At 40.7% G+C, this 17754-nt stretch overlaps 1 protein-coding gene across 1 annotated transcript in view; it reads left to right on the plus strand.

The window, feature by feature from the left end:
- Positions 1–17754, plus strand: part of tfip11 (tuftelin interacting protein 11) — a 37202-nt gene that overhangs the window by 14597 nt on the left and 4851 nt on the right. Inside the window, exons 6-10 of the mRNA XM_072588033.1 lie at positions 2395–2553; positions 6081–6584; positions 7244–7350; positions 11587–11755; positions 14987–15230. Of these exons, the coding sequence (XP_072444134.1) occupies positions 2395–2553; positions 6081–6584; positions 7244–7350; positions 11587–11755; positions 14987–15230 (1183 nt within the window). The remainder of the gene's footprint in view (positions 1–2394; positions 2554–6080; positions 6585–7243; positions 7351–11586; positions 11756–14986; positions 15231–17754) is intronic.

Consider the following 17754-nt stretch of genomic DNA (forward strand, 5'->3'; position numbering starts at 1 on the left):
TAACATTCCGGCAATAATACTGAAGATGTGTGTTCCAGAACTTGCTGCTCCCCTACTTAAGCTCTTTCAATACAGTTACAAACTGACATCTACCTGACAATGTGGAAAACTGCCCAGGTATGTCAAAAAGCAGGACAAATCCAACCTGGCCAATTACCGCCCAGTCTACTCTCCATCATCAGTAAAGTGATGGCGGGGGGGGGGGGGGGAGGTCATCAACAATGCTGTCAAGCAGCACCTGCTCAGTAGCACCCAGTTTGAGTTTCACCAGGGTCATTCAGCTCCCGATCTCATTACAGTCTTGGTTCAAACATGGACAAACGAGCTGAATTCCAGAGGTGAGAGTGACAGCCCTTGACATCAAGGCTGCATTTGACAGAGTATGGCATCAAGAAGCCCTGGCAAAACTGAAATCAATGAGTTACAGGGGGCAAACACTTTGCTGGTTAGAGTCATACTTGGCACAAAGGAAGATGGTTGTGGAGGGTCAGTTATCTCAGCTCCAGGACTATCTGTAGGAGTCCCTCAGGGTAGTGTCCTAGGCCCAACAATCTTCAGCTGCTTAATCAATGAGCTTCCCTCTGTCATAAGGTCAGAAGTTGGGATGTTTGCCGATGATCGCACAGTGTTCAGCACCATTCGTGACTCCTCAGATACTGAAGCAGTCTGTGCTCAAATGCAACAAGATCTGGACAATATCCAGGCTTGGGCTGACAAGTGTAGTGCTGGAAAAGCACAGCAGGTCAGGCAGCATCTGAGGAGTTGTAGAATTGACGTTTCGGGCAAAAGCTCTTCATCAGGAATGAAGCTGTGCGCTGAGGGGATGGTGGGATAAATGGGAGGGGGTTGGGTCTGGGGGAAAGGTAGCTAAGAGTGCAGCAGGCTCCCACCTCCATCTACCTATCGCAGTCTCCCCCACATCCCATCTACCTATTGCACTCTCAGCTACTTACCTTCCCCCAGCCCTACTCCGCACCTATTTATCTCACCACCCCCTCGATTCACAACCTCATTCCTGATGAAGGCGTTTGCTTGAAACATTGATTCCCTGCACCTCAGATGCTGCCTGACCTGCTGTGCTTTTCCAGCACCACAATCTCGACTAATCTCCAGCATCTGCAGTCCTCACTTTTGCCTTGGGCCAACAAATGGCAAGTAACATCCGCGCCACACAAATGCCAGACAATGACCATCACCAATAAGAGACCCTTTGGACATTTAATAGTTTTACCATCACTGAATTCCCCCACTGTCAACATCCTTGGAGTTACCATTGACCAGAAACTCAACTGGACTCACCACATCATCACAGTGGCTACAAGAGCAGGTCAGCGACGAGGGATACTGTGGCGAGTAACTCACTTCCTGACACCCCAAAGTCTATCCATCATCTACAAGGCACAAATCAGGAGTGTGATGGAATACTTCCCACTTGCCTGGATGTGTGCAGTTGCCAACACTCAAGAAGCTTTACACTGTCCAGGACAAAGCAACCCACTTGATTGGCCAACATTCAATCCCTCCACTAGTGGTGCTCAGTAGTAGCAGTGTGTACTATCTACAAGATTCACTGCAGAAATTCACCAAAGATCCTTAGATAGCACCCTCCAAACCCATGACCACTTCCATCTAGAGGGACAAGGGCAGCAGGTACTTGGGAACACTTATTTTCTTTTGGCAGGAGAAAAAAAATTACCTATATATAACGCTCTTTATGACTTCAGAAGGTACAAAAACTTGAAATAGTCGTCACTATTGTAAAGTCAGAAATAGCGTGGCCAATTTGTGCATAGCTGAAAACCTGCACCTCAGCTTCTGTCAGTGTCAGGATGACATTTCTATCCATCTCCGCACCTCACCACCTTCCCCAGTTTATCTGCCTCGTGGCACGTTTAACAACTGCTTAGTATCTCATTTCCAGATGAATATTAGAGTTCATTGAGTTGGGATATACATGAGTGGATATCTAAGGTTGAAGCCAATTGAAGGCAAATTTCATAATCTGCTAATAATGAAGAACAGTTAGTATTAAAGGATTGGACACGCTGGAGGCGGGAAACCTGTTTCTGCTGATGGGCGAGTCCCGAACCAGAGGACATAGCTTAAAAGTAAGGGGTAGGCCATTTAGGACAGATGAGGAGAAACTTCTTCACCCAGAGTGTGGTGGGTGTGTGGAATGCTCTGCCCCAGGACGCAGTGGAGGCCCAGTCTCTGGATTCGTTTAAGAAAGAGTTGGATAGAGCCTTCAAGGATAGTGGAATCAAGGGTTATGGAGATAAGGCAGGAACATCATAACGAATGGTGGTGCAGGCTCAAAGGGCAGAATGGCCTACTCCTGCACCTGTTGTCCATTGTCTATTAGTATGAAGTGGCTGATTGTCTGTTTCTGTTCAGGAGTTTCAGAAGGAGATGAGCCAGTGGCGGAAGGATCCTGCAGGTGGGAAGAAAAAACCCAAATATACCTTCAAGACTGTTGAAGAGCTTAAAGCAAAAGGAGCATCTGCTCTGGGCAAGAAAATGGCTACACCACAGACAGAGCTCTCACAAGTAAAGGTACGTGAGAGCAGGCTTTCCCTTCCCTTTTTGTGTCTTTCAGCATTTCCATACACAATTTTGAACTCATTAATTCTTGTTGGAAAAGCAGCTCTTGATAATTACAGGACAGAGTGGATTATCATTACACAAATAAAATTGTCATATCAAGCGAGTTAAACGGCCAGACTGAAACTGCTGGGTTTGAAAATGTTAATGTTTTGGCAGATTTGTCAACCCATACCTAGAAACGTTTAAGTAAGACTTTGTGCCAAAGGTTTCAGAAGCAAATATTTTTTCTTTTCCATTATACCCTTTGGTATACTTGGTCTGCCAAGCTGGATATTGATTTCAGCATTCACTGTTGAACCTGTGACCTGCTGGCTCAGATACTTTGCATGATCTCAGTAGGAAAATTGTGTTTACCTCTGGCTTCTTTCTTATTTTATGGCATTTGCATAAAGAATATTGGAAGTCATCTGAATAATAATAACGGGGTAAAATTATCATTTCACAGTGCGTAGAGAAAATGCAATGTTTTTCAGGCCATCCATCATAAAACATGCATTTACCAAACTCTTTGGAGGTTTTTTAAACATGTTCCAAATTGTTTCAATGTAGATGCGAAGCCGTCTAACTGTACACTGCAGCATCTTTTCATATCAAACTAGCTTTTGATATTGTCAGTAATACCACAGAAGATCTGCTGCTTTGCTCTCGAAATAAAAAGAACAATATCATCATCATCCTGACATTATATTCCAAAGTGTCAAACATAAAAATAAAAAGCTGTGTTTTTCTCACTAGTTTGTCAATCCACAAACCTCCTCTAAACTACACATTAATGTTATTATACTTTGTATAATCCTTACAGAGTAGAAGCAGGCCATTCAGCACATTGACACTGATCCTCCAAAGAACATTCCACCAAGACCAACTCCTGTCCTGATAGCCCTGCATTTCTCATGCTCAATCCACCTAACCTGTACATCTTTAGATTGTGGGAGGAAGCCAGCAGCCACAGGAAGCCCTCATGGACATGGGGTACAATCTCCACACAGACACTCACTCAAGGGTAGAATCAAACCTGGGTCCTTGGTGCTGTGAAGTAGCAGTGCTAAGCGCTGAGTCACTGTGCTGCTCCACTTTGAACTACTTATATAATTTCTTCATAGATAATAGTGACAAGTTCTGCCAGCTGAAGGGCAATACATAATTATTGTACTTTAGGTCATAGTGCTTGTGAAATTAGTTGTACTTAAAACTGAATCAGCTATTTAGTATGTTTGTGTTGTGTTATTTCCAACAATCTGATTGTAGGTAGATCAATATGAACGTTAAGTACAATCATTTTCTCATTTGCAATTCCATAACATATCCTCATGAGCCAGTATTACAGTGCAACTAATGGAACCTTTAGGCATGCTGCAGTCACAGTTAATTGGTATTGTCACTAGCTGTGCCAGCACTGTGATATTTGTAAATAGCAGATGTCTTTACAGCGGATGGCATATTTCTGCATATGGTTTTCTGCTTTACTTGAAACTGCAAAAACAGTTTCCCACAATTATTATCAACTAAGTGCGACAGTGCATAGTAATACGCCTCATGGCTTCCAGAGTTGGACTACTGGGTGTATCTGGCTGATCACCCTGCTATGCCTTTTTCATGTCTTATAAAGCACATTAAACCAGAATGGTTCTCCAGCGTGATGATTCATTAGACCTTCCCATTGTGCTCTAGCCCACTTTCAGACCTGAGGCATGTGGATTTGTAGATGTCGGCAGATTGGCAGATAACAGCTGGCATTAAGCCTTACTTTCCTGGCATTGGTCCTCTGTCTCATACAAGCATTGAAAAAGAAATTGTTGCCAGTAATAATGTTGGGGGGAAGGGAGTAGAGTAACTGCACGAAGGCTTATGATAGTCTACATGCCAATTGGAAATGAAACTTTGAAAAAGGAACATTGTTAAATATGTCTTTATGGCCCTTGAAATTTTGTTCCAAAATTGTGGCCAGAAACCCTGTTTATCTCTTTGTTTGAATAGCAATGAATACTGCATTTGCACTTCGTCTAAAGGCTGGAAAATAGTACAGATGTGTTATTGTAACACTTCTGCATCTTTGTTGTATTTGTAATCTGGCTCTTGTTCCAGAAAAGTTCCCCCTGTGTTTGTCCATTTGCCCCTTAGGAACATACTTGCTATGGAAAATTGGAAAATCTCAGTTCCCTCTTTTTCCTATGCTTGTATACTTATTGACCTGCTGTACATTGGTGGTAATGTTTAGGGAAATGGTTTGCATATGCTAGCATGCAAACTGTGTTCCATGGTCTGGATTCCCTAAGAAAGTGCCATACATCATCATACTTTTTAATTATCTTTTCCAAAGTTTTCCATTAGGGCTCAGTGTATAAATTTTTCCAGATCACCACTCTCAATAATACCTGCTGCTATTTTCCTGAGCACCTAAACCCCATAAATAGTGGCAGACACACCATCAGTTAATCTGGTCCTGGTCCTGATCATCTGATTGAAAGATAGTCATTGCAGCAATATACCTTGAAGGAGGAACTAAGGGACCACACAGACAATCCCACACACAATTACCTGGGAATTTAAATTTCTCATGGGTAATAACCCTGCACTTGACACCTTCTGAAAAGGTCCCAGTTCTGAATTAGAGCTGCAGACTTTGGACATTTCAGACTTGCTTAATAACAAAAGAGAACAAGTTAGAGATATTGAAACCTGCTGTAACTCCATGACAGCTATAACTGACAGCACCCCATCTGACATAGGAGAAAGTGAGGACTGCAGATGCTAGAGATCAGAGCTGAAAAATGTGTTGCTGGAAATGCGCAGCAGGTCCAGGCAACATCCAAGGAGCAGGAGAATCAACGTTTTGGGCATAAGCCCTTCTTCAGGAATCCATGAAGAATCCTTCCTGAAATGTCGATTCTCCTCCTTGGATGCTGCTTGACCTGCTGCGCTTTTCCAGCAACATGTTTTTCAGCCCCGTCTGACATAATCTGCTCTGACAACCCTCAAACCAATAGCCCTAAACCTGAACTAACCCAGCCATTGGCCCTGACAACTGCAACTTTACTGGCAACCTTACCACTCCCACTCACCCACCTAAAACATTATCCCCTCATACACTTAACTTCTCTCTGTAGCTTATCAAAGAGGCTTTAAATCTGAAAATGCACTATGCTGGAAGAGTCATATATCCATATAAGTTTCTGAAGAAGCTCAAATCTGATGTTTGGGCCTGAATCAGCTCTGTGGCAGAGTAGCGGGAAAGGCGTGAACTGGAAATCCAATTGTTGTTACCACCCCTCAGGAGATTCAGTCCAATATTTCCATATTATCAGAAAAAAAAACTAAAACGTCGAGCATGGACAACATCTAACACATTCCTATGTAGCTGAATCAGAAAATGTGTGGTTTGAGGTTAAAATTAGTAAAAATAAATTTCTAAATGAGTTAATGACTGATTGATATTGAGCCATTGTGAAAAACTAACTGCTTAATTTATCATATAGGTTATAGACATGACAGGAAAGGAGCAGAAAGTCTATTACAGTTACAGCCAGATGAACCAGAAGCATGATATTCCTGATGACACACAGTCTCCAGTTAAAGATGCAAAGTCAGAAGGCTTTTCTCTCCCTGAGCTCGAACACAATCTGCAACTGCTCATTGAAATGACCGAGCAGGAGATCATCCAGAATGACCGTCAGCTGCAGTATGAGAGGGACATGGTTGTTAACCTCTCCCATGAGAATGAGAAGCTGTCTGAAATCCTTGCCCATGAGGATAAGATCATAGACAAGCTCAGCAGCATCTTGCAGATTGTGGAGGACTGTGAGAAGAGACTGCAGCCCAACTGTGAAAATCCACTGACCCTGGAGGAGTGTGCAAAAATTTTTGAAATGCTCCAGGAGAAATATTTTGAGGAATACAAGATGTTTGACTTAGCAGAACTCTCCATTGCCATAGTATTTCCACTGCTGAAAGAATTCTTTAAGACATGGAATCCTTTGCAGGTAAGGTCTACCCCTGCAAAAGTGAGTAATTGTGGTTTCCATTATTCTGCGTCATTGGTTGAGGTGTCAGTGCCTATTGGATAATAAAAGAGGGAAATCAGTCACATGTCTGATGGTTTTCCAGGATCTCTTGGTGGAAGGTGTATACACATTGATGATGAATAAAGACAGAATCCAGGGTCGGAAAACCTGACAACATTCACTGTGAAGACTTACACGCACAAAAAACGCTAAATGAGGCAACAGAGGAATGCCATTATCTATGCATCCATGCAGGATCCAGTACATTTCCAAATATTATGAATATGAGACTGAATATGTTAAATTCTGTTCTATACCTTTGCACCCCTTGAGCATTTGTTAATGCATTCAAAATTATTTCTAGACCCTAGGGTTAGTTGGAACGATAGTATGGTCAGACACCAGATTATAGTCCAACAGGTTTACTTGAAATCACAAGTTTTTTGAGCCCTGATCCTTTGTCAGGTGAAGTGAACTCTAGTAGGAAGGGAATGCAGCATACTGTACCTGACTTGTATGGGATTCTTTTGAAATAGTTATGGTAGAAATTAAGAGAAAGGTCCGTCTGTCATATTGGTGAACTGGGTACAGATGGAAAAAAGGAGAGGTAATCAGCTTAACGACTTGTCTTCATTTAGGATAACACGTATGGTTTAGATGTCATGTCTAAATGGAGGAAACTTCTAGAACGAGATCAGCTGCAGCATGGAGGATGTGACATGTTGTCGTTGGACCCTTACCACAGGTAAAACGAATAATTCAAAATTTACTTTGACAATTAGAAGTACTGACAAATATCCAGGTGGTGAAGATGGACCAAACTTCTCAAATTCTTCAGACAGTTGAAGACACTTCTAAAGTAAGAATCAGAAGATGAATAGTTCCTCAAAGTTAGCACATTCAAATGTTCCAGATTTGATTCTCTGCTCGATTCTCAATTTGGCTGTTGCAATTGATTTCAATGTTTTAAAGCCAAGGAACTAAAACTAAAAGCAGCTATGACTTCTAGTTTTATAAAGACATATTGAAAATTCCATCAGTTAAGGTCAGGATGGAGCTTCACTGTGATCCCCATTAAGTTCAAATAACTTACCTGTAATAGGCAACACACATTGAGAGTAGTGGTTTGTACGAGGTATTAGAGAAGCTATTCTTTAATTTGGCAAAAAAACAAAGAACAGTAGATAATGGAGATTTGAAACAAAAGCAGAAATTGCTGGAGGAACTCATCAGGTTTGGCAGCATATGTGGAGGGAAATCAGAGTTCATATTTTGGGTCCAGTGACACTGGTCAATTCTGAAGAATTGGACCCAGAATCCTGACTCTGCTTTCCCTCCACAAATGCTCCCAGACCTGCTGAGTTTCTTCAGGAATTTACGTTTTTGATTATGATTTGGCACTAAGTTCAATGTTTTTCACTTGTGTTCTCATCAAAAGGATAGTTTGCATCAGCAGACTCAAATCAGAAAGCAGAAACTGCAGCATTATCTGTGATATAGTACTGCAGAACAAACACTTGTCTATTTTCCTGTCTGCTATGGAAAGCAATAAATAGCATAACATCAGATTGTTAGGTTCAGGATAAATTTAACAGATTCCTTTACATTATGTTGCACAGAATGAGAAAGACATAAATACTTTTACCATCGTTTCAAATTACTTCAGGGCATGAACCAGTCTGAAGCTGTTGTATTCCTATTCAGTAGCTTTGATTGAGCCCTTTCTGGATGTTAAATGGAAGATGATTCCAGTGAACATTTCTTCAGCTCCTTGTAGCTCAGGCAGCACAAAGCATTGAACTAAGTGACACTGTTAGATTTGAAAATTAACTTTGCGACCCTTCTTTGATATAAAAGGAGGCCCTAATCGGATATCAGTTGAGGAATTGAGTGTGAGCTGTACATTCAGTTCTTCTGTAATGCGATGGTTGTGTTCTTGTGTAACCCGCATTATAGAAAATTCAAGCTTTAGAAACAGCGCTTTAAGTGTTGGCAATGTAATTGTGTTATATCCAACACATTTTAAAAGTTTGCACTTTAGAAACAACGTCCCCTTTTCATCAATCACGTTACAGCACATTTGCATTGTGCATTATAGCAAAACAACCTGTGTATTCTGTTTTTAAAATTGCCTGTCAGTGCTCTCAATGCATAAGCTCGATCAAAGCTTCCTTGCTGATACGGCCATTTAAAATCTAATGAAATAGCTTACAAACCTGTAAACGTAAATATTAAGCAATTGAAGCCACACCTGTTGACTTCTGCTTGAAGGGTTAACTGCCAGATATGAATTGTTACTTAGATGACCAGCACTTTGATTAAAGTTTGGATCTCAGCATTTACACAGGTAGGTGTCCTTAATATTCCAGAATGTCCTCGGAGAATCAAGGTTAAAGCCTGTTTAATCAGAACTAAGAAATGTTAGAGGTAGCATTACATTACAAGCTGTATTCTATAGGTTAAATAAACTGGTAGGAAATATACACAGAACAATTTTCAGGGGAATTACTGAGAGTTGCAAACTCTATGGAGTAAATACAGTGAGGGACTTATTAAAATGAAGTGGGATAGTAATAGAATAAAGAGCAGAAACGATAAGAGGTTCTAAAATTTGAACAGAATAATTTTCAACATTGTTATGTTTCCAGTCCAACAAGGAAAGAAGCCTTGCTGGTTCTGGTTCTGTTAAATGAAGCAAGACAAAGGATTGTAGTGGAGTATTTAGGGGACATGACCATAGTATCATAAGGTTCAGGTTCCCAATGGAAAAGGACAACAAACATTCCAGAGTAAAACTAATTAATGGGAGGATGGCCAGTTTCATTGTGGTGAGAGCAAATATGACCTAAGTAAATTATAATCAAAGATTGGCAAGCAGAACTGTAATTGAACAGTGGGCAGCTTTTGAAGAGGAGATTGTTCAAATGCAATTGAGGTACTTTCTCAAGAAGAATAAAAATACAAAAAACAAATCTAGAGCTCTCTGGTTGGTGAAAGAAATGAATGATAAGATGAAACAGAAAAGTGTCATTGTTGTGAGACCCATAATACAAGTCAGAACCAGGCTGGATAGAGAAAGATTTAGATTTTATTGTCATTCACAGTTTGAGAGAAAATTTGTAGCTCGGGCGCTCATTGTTGTGGTTCTGTTTGCCGAGCTGGGAATTTGTGTTGCAGATGTTTCGTCCCTGTCTAGGTGACATCCTCAGTGCTTGGGAGCCTCCTGTGAAGCGCTTCTGTGATCTTTCCTCTGGCATTTGTAGTGGTTTGAATCTGCCGCTTCCGGTTGTCACTTCCAGCTGTCCGTTGCAATGGTCGGTATATTGGGTCCAGGTCGATGTGCTTATTGATTGAATCTGTGGATGAGTGCTCTGCCTCTAGGAATTCCCTGGCTGTTTTCTGTTTGACTTGTCCTATAATAGTAGTGTTGTCCCAGTCGAATTTATGTTGCTTGTCATCTGCGTGTGTAGCTACTAAGGATAGCTGTTTGTGTCGTTTCGTGGCTAGTTGGTGTTCATGGATGCGGATTGTTAGCTGTCTTCCTGTTTGTCCTATGTAGTGTTTTGTGCAGTCCTTACAACACAAATTTTATTGTCATGTGTATTCAAGTACAGAAGTGCAGTGAAAAGTCTCTAACGTCACCTCATGGCACTGTCTTAGGTACAAAGGTACCTAAGTATGAAAAGCTCAGATACCAAGTAGTAAAATAAACAAAATTTAAGTGTCACATTACAGATCTTCGTAGAATAAATAGAAAAATAAAGAAATAAGGTAACAGTTAACATTAAAATTCTGAGTTAGTCTGAAAGTTAGGATCATAGAATCCCTACAGTATGGAAGTAAGCCATTCGGCCCATCTAGTCCACACCGACCCTCCGAAGAGCATCCCACCCAGGCCCTGTAACTCTACACTTCCCATGGCTAGTCCACCTAGCCTGCATATCCCTGGACTTTATCAGTAATTTAGCATGGCCAATCTACCTAACTTGCACATTTTTTGGATTGTGGGAGGAAACCAGAGTACCTGGATGTAACACACATGGGCAGAATGTGCAAACTCCACACAGACACAAGGCTGAAATTGAACTGAGGTCCCTGACGCTGTGAGGCAGCAGTGCTAATCACTGTGCCTCTCCAAATTCTGAGAGAAAGCGTAAAAAGAAATAAGCACAGCAAAGAGTCTTCTATCGGTATGTAAGTTATAAAAGGGCAGTAATAGAAGGATGGATTACGGATCAAAAAAGCAGTTTTGGGTATGGAAGCAGAAATCTGAAATATTATTATATGATTACTTTGCATCCTCTACCAAAGAAAAAGATCTGATGAAGATGTAGTGAAAGATGAGAATATTGAGACACTGGATAAGTTAAAAGTCAGTGAATGGTAGTTATTAGGAAGACTAGCCATATTTAGAAGTTGATAAGTCATCAGGACTGGTCTCTGTGAACTCAGTCTTTCGTTGCATTAAGAGTTGTTTCAAAATTGTTCAACATAAAACCAGAATTATGTCTTTTGAATATTGTTGAAAAACGAGATGTATGCTTGAAGCTATCCTCAATACCTTTTTGTTTGAAATTTAACATTCTTATATTTGCCTAGATAAGTGCAAGACCAAAAGCTTTGACTACATGCTCACTTTTCAGTAGAATTCAAATTATTTCTCTATTTTACACCTGATTAAAACCGCTTTCATCGCACAAATATTAAATATCTGAATATGTGGATCGATGGCAGGTTGTGCTTAATAACTCTTGTAAAGCACCCTGAAGTGCTTCATTACATGAAATGTATGGTATATAAGTATATATTGTGTGTCAGAGAAAGAAGAATGTGAGCGGAATGGAAGGAAAATGGCAGTCATTGACAAAAGCTTCAATAAATTGTGTATATTTTCTACAATGTACAGTGCTTTGGAAAATGTGGTATTTGGGCTGAATAAGCATTTCCAATTTCCTACTATTCTTTCTCTGTGCATTCACAGGTTGATGTGGGAAGTATGGATGCCATGTGTCCGTAATGTTGTATCCCAGTGGCTGCCCCGGAATTGTGCTCCAATGGTGGATTTCTTGGAGAACTGGATGCCAGCAGTACCTCTCTGGATATTGGACAATATTCTTGAACAGCTGATTTTTCCCAAGTTGCAGCGTGAGGTAGGAACCTCTTGTTACCGTTAGCAATAAGTGAGAGAGTCATGCAGGCTGATAGGTTCTGGCAATCAGCAGTACATAAAAGGTTGCATATAGCATCTTATTAACTTCACAAGGCACCTTTGAATAAGGACTTTTAACTTCCAAAGTGCTCATTGAGTTTAGCAAAGAAGAAATTGCAAGAAACAAAGACGAAGTTGACATCTTGAAAATGTCCATATTACAGAGGAGGAAGTGCTAAATGTCTTGAAACACAAAAAAGTGGATAAATCCCCAGGACCTGATCAGGTGTACCCTAGAACTCTGTGGGAAGCTAGGGAAGTGATTGCTGGACCCCTTGCTGAGATATTTGTATCATTGATAGTCATAGGTGAGGTGCCGGAAGACTGGAGATTGGCTAACTAGTTAAGAAGGGTGGTAAGGACAAGCCAGGGAACTATAGACCAGTGAGCCTGATGGTGGTGGTGGGCAAATTGTTGGAGGGAATCCTGAGGGATAGTATGTACATGTATTTGGAAAGGCAAGAACTGATTCGGGATAGTCAACATGGCTTTGTACGTGGGAAATCATATCTCTCAAACTTGACTGAGTTTTTTGAAGACGTAATAAAGAGGATTGATGAGGCAGAGCTGTGGACATAATCTTTATGGACTTCAGTAAGATGTTCGACAAGGTTCCCCATGGGAGACTGGTTAGCAAGGTTAGATCTCACTGAATACAGGGAGAACTGGCCATTTGGATACACAACTGGTGTGGAGGGTTGTTTTTCAGACTGGAGGCCTGTGACCAGTGGAGTGCCACAAGGATCAGTGCTGGGTCCACTATTTTTCATCATTTAAGTAAATGATTTGGATGTGAGCATAACAGGTAACATTAATAAGTTTGCAGATGACACCAGAATTCGAGGTGTAGTGGACAGTGAAGGTTACCTCAGATTACAAAAGGATCTTGATCAGATGAGTCAATGGATTGAGAAGTGGCAGATGGAGTTTAATTTAGGTAAATGTGAGGTGCTGCATTTTGGGAAAGCAAATCTTAGCAGGATTTATACACTTAATAGTAAGGGCCTGGGGAATGTTGCTGAACAGAGAAACTTTGGAGTGCAGGTTCATAGCTTCTCAAAAGTGGAGTCACAGGTGGATAGGATAGTGAAGAAGGCATTTGGTATGCTTTCCTTTATTTGTCAGAGTATTGAGTACAGGTGTTGGGAGGTCATGTTGCAGCTGTACAGGACATTGGTTAGGCCACTGTTGGAATATTGCGTGCAACTCCTTCCTATCCAAAAATGTTGTGAAACTTGAAAGGGTTCAGCAAATATTTATAAGGATGTTGCCAGAGTTGGAGGATCTGAGCTATAGAGAGAGGTTGGATAGGCTGAGGCTGTTTTTGCTGAAGCATCGGAAGCTGGGGGGTGACCTTATAGAGGTTTATAAAATCATGAGGAGCACGGACAGGGTAAATAGACAAGGTCTTTTCCTTTGGGTGAGGGAGTCCAGGTCTTGAGGGCATAGGTTTAGGGTGAGAGGGGAAAGATATAAAAGAAATGCGGAAAGTCAGGAGACATGGGATAGAGGGAAATTTGGCCAATTGGATAGAAAACTGGCTAACCGGTCGAAGTCAGAGAGTGGTGGTAGATGGTAAATATTCAGCCTGGAGCCCAGTTACAAGTGGAGTTCCGCAGGGATCAGTTCTGGGTCCTCTGCTGTTTGTAATTTTTATTAATGACTTGGAAGAGGGAGTCGAAGGGTGGGTCAGTAAATTTGCAGATGATACGAAGATAGGTGGAGTTGTGGACAGTGAGGAGGGCATTTGTCGTTTGCAAAGGGACTTAGATATGATGCAGAGCTGGGCTGAGGAGTGACAGATGGAGTTCAACCCTGCCAAGTGTGAGGTTGTCCATTTTGGAAGAACAAATAAGAATGCGGAATACAGGATTAATGGTAGGGTTCTTAGTCAGGTGGAGGAACAGAGGGATCTTGGGGTCTATGTCCATAGATCTTTGAAAGTTGCCACTCAGGTGGATAGAGTTTGTAAGAAGGCCTATGGAGTATTATCGTTCATTAGCAGAGGGATTGAATTCAAGAGTCGTGAAGTGATGTTGCAGCTGTACAGGACTTTGGTTAGGCCACAGTTGGAGTACTGTGTGCAGTTCTGGTCGCCTCACTTTAGGAAAGATGTGGAAGCTTTGGAGAGGGTGCAGAGAAGATTTACCAGGATGTTGCCTGGAATGGAGAATAGATCGTACGAGGAAAGGTTAAGAGTTCTCGGCCTTTTCTCGTTGGAACGGCGAAGGATGAGGGGTGACTTGATAGAGGTTTATAAGATGATCAGAGGAATAGATAGAGTAGACAGTCAGAAACTTTTTCCCCGGGTACAACAGAGTGTTACAAGGGGACATAAATTTAAGGTGAAGGGTGGAAGGTATAGGGGAGATGTCAGAGGTGGGTTCTTTGCCCAGAGAGTGGTGGGGGCATGGAATGCGCTGCCCGTGGGAGTGGTAGAGTCAGAATCATTGGCGACCTTTAAGCGGCATTTGGATAGGTACATGGATGAGTGCTTAATCTAGGTTAGAAGTTCGGCACAACATCGTGGGCCGAAGGGCCTGTTCTGTGCTGTATTGTTCTATGTTCTATGTTCTAAATCTAAGAGGAAACTTTTTCACAGAGGGTGGTACGTGTACGGAATGAGCTGCCAGAGTGGAGGCTAGTACGTTTGCAACATTTAAAAGGCATCTGGATGGGTATATGAATAGGAAGGGTTTGGAGGGATATGGGCCGGGTTCTGGCAGGTGGGACTAGATCGGTTTGGGATATCTGGTCTGCATGGATGAGTTTGACTGAAGAGTCTATTTCCGTGCTGTACATCTCTATGACTCTTAAGAATGAAAAGAAAACGAATAGGAGTCCAGGTGGAATAGAAAGTAATAGTAGGGGTTAAAACATCCAAATTTGAAGCAATCAAAATTTAAATATGAATAATAGAAGGAAAACAGAACAGATGAGAACAAAGAAAAAACAGGGTAGAAAAAGTCAAGAAGGCTCTGTCTTGATCAGCAAGTTGTCAAAGAGATGGCCTTATTTCAACGACCAGCTTTGCCAAGAAACCAATAGAAAAATGGGTATTGTAAAACAATTAACCTCATCACCATTGGAAGAGCTTTCACACAATCATCATGAAAAAGAAAAGCTCAAGAATATATGTGATTTCTTCATTAACACAAACTTATTTTTTCAGGTTGAGAACTGGAATCCACTGACAGACACAGTCCCAATCCATGCCTGGATTCACCCCTGGCTTCCATTGATGCAGATGCGCCTGGAGCCTCTGTATTCGCCAATCCGCAACAAGCTTTCCAATGCATTGCAGAAATGGCATCCCAGTGACTCGTCTGCAAAACTGATCCTATTGCCATGGAAAAATGTGTTCACACCAGGATCCTGGGACGCCTTCATGCTGAAAAATATTGTTCCAAAGTTAGGTGAGAAAGTACTTAAGCATAATTTATATTGCAACTGAAACAAGTACCTCATTTCTATCAAGTGCTTAGTAGTATAAAATTCCACAAAAGCCAATTAGCCTTCAACCCTGAGTCAAGTTTACTGGTGTTCATATGGGATCCAATTTGAGTTATAGCAGGTTAATTGATTTAAAGGGAACATCACCATCAACTTATTTTCTTTTCTGTCCTGTCCCTTGAACTGCAACAATGTACTTACCATTAAATGTAAATAAAACAATAAACTGCAGATGCTGGAGATCTGAAACAAATGTAGAAATTGCTGGAGAAACCCGACAGGTTTGGTCGCATCTGTGGAGAGAAAAACAAAGGTAATGTTTCATGTCCAATGACCCTCAATCATCAAATGTTGTTAGGGAGAGAACTGAGTGGGAATACAGGTTGATCTTGTTTGCCCCAATTTAGGGATGTAGTGTGGCCAATAATCCCTTAATATCTTTTGTATACAAACATATCTCTTTAAATACCTCTATTAATTGTCAATGATAGCATTTGTTTCAAATTGTCACAATACTTCTTTTTGTAAAGTAGTTATTCTTTGATTCACTATTGACTTCTTATTAAAATTGTTGATCTTTTATTTTTAATTCCCTTACCAGAGGAAAGAGTTGTTCCAATATATCAAATTAATTTTCTTCTTATTTCAAACATTTTGGTGAGAACAACCCTTAAATTCCTTAATTCCAGGCAAGACAGTTTAGCCTAGTCTTTCATGATAGTTTAGCATTGATATTATTGTAGTTAGTAATCACTGGACATTCGCAAAGCCAATGTACCCTTTCCAGGATGTGATAACTAAAATTCATGTTAAGTTTAAATGAGGACTGACTATAAAATATAGTTTTCTTTTTTTTTAAACAATGCACGGCATATGTTTAGTCTTTCTTATCACTGGTGCAACCCAAACGGAGTTTCAGTGAGATTATGCCACTTAGTAGTGTTGATGACCCTTTCCATTGCTGTGATGATAATCAAGTGTAGACTGATAGGGAACTAATTTACTGTGTTGAACTTGTCTTGCTTTTTGGGGCAGGACATACATGAATAGTTTTTCACATTGTCAGGTAAATGCCAGTGTTGTACCTGTAATGGAATAGCTTGCACCGGGATGTGGATTGTACTAGAGTATAATTTGTCAATGTTATTGTTAGGGCCCATAGCCTTTTGCAAGGTCTAGTACCTTCAGTCATTTCTTGATACCAAGTGGAGTGAATCAAGTTGGCTGAAAACTAACATCTATGAAGTTCAGGACTTCACGTGGAGCTGTATCATCCACTCCTGGCCAATCTCCCACCTAACACCCAGCATAAGTTTGAGTTTCTTCAAATCTCTGCCTGTATCCTAACTCACAGCAAGATCTGTTTCCATACCAGCCTGTGCATCCTGGTCTGCAATGCCTCATTTTGAAATTGTCATTGTTGTTTTCAAAGTCTTTCATATCCTGTCCATCCTTGTATCTTTAACTCCTGTAACCTGACAGCCCATCAAGATCTGTGTTCCTCCAATTCTGGTCTCTTATGCATTTCCTTACCATTGGTGGGCATGTCTTCAGTTGCCTGGGTGATGAGCTGAGGAATTCCTCTCTAAGTGTTTCTGCCTTTTTCTCTTTCTGTAAATTATTTGTTAAAATCATCATCTTCAACCAAGCCATCAAATATCCCCGTATATGGTTCTCTATTTTTGATTGCTGCTACATTGAAGATCTTTCAATCTTTTAACTAAATCATAAGAGCTATATAAATACAAGTTGTTACATATTCAATTTCCTTTTGCAAATTAGTTTTGGATCTACTTCTGGGCACTGCAGTTAAGATCATAACCACTCACTTCATGAAACAAAAAGTCTCTTCATCTGCTCTCTGGCTCTTTTGCCAATTAGCTTAAATCTGTGTAATCTGGTTACTGACTCGTCTTCCAGTGACAGCAATCTCTATTTCTGGTTTGTTCAAATTAATGTGAGGATCTCACATTTCTTGTTGGGTTGAAGAAATTTTGCTTTAGGAAACTATCTGCAAGTATCTCTCTTAATTTGTCATCACTCATCAGCGTTCCTTATAACTACTTGATATTTTAGAAGTGCTTTCGTAAGACTCTACCTTGAATTAATGTAATATTTTTTAAAATTTCTAAACTTTTAAAATAATATTTCATTACTGGGGTGTGAGTATTATTAGTGAGCTCAATGTTCATTGCTGGTGCCTAGTTGCCCTGATAGTCTACCCTGGCATTATCTTCTAGAATTTTGATTCCACTGAGTGGTTTGCTCAATGAACTCAGAGGGCATTTAGTAGTCAAGAGGTATAGTTAGTAAGTTTGCAGGTGACACCAAATGTAGGACTTGTCATATACAGATGAAAACAAATATGTTTGGCATATTTGATGGTTTCTGTGAACTAGTTGGGTTTTTGAACAGTCTGACTCCACCATAGTCACTTTTAGTAATACCAACTTTTTATGGCTGATCTGTCCTGTTGTCGTTTCATCG

The sequence above is a fragment of the Chiloscyllium punctatum genome, chromosome 17, assembly GCF_047496795.1.
Source record: "Chiloscyllium punctatum isolate Juve2018m chromosome 17, sChiPun1.3, whole genome shotgun sequence".
Classification (NCBI taxonomy): domain Eukaryota; kingdom Metazoa; phylum Chordata; class Chondrichthyes; order Orectolobiformes; family Hemiscylliidae; genus Chiloscyllium; species Chiloscyllium punctatum.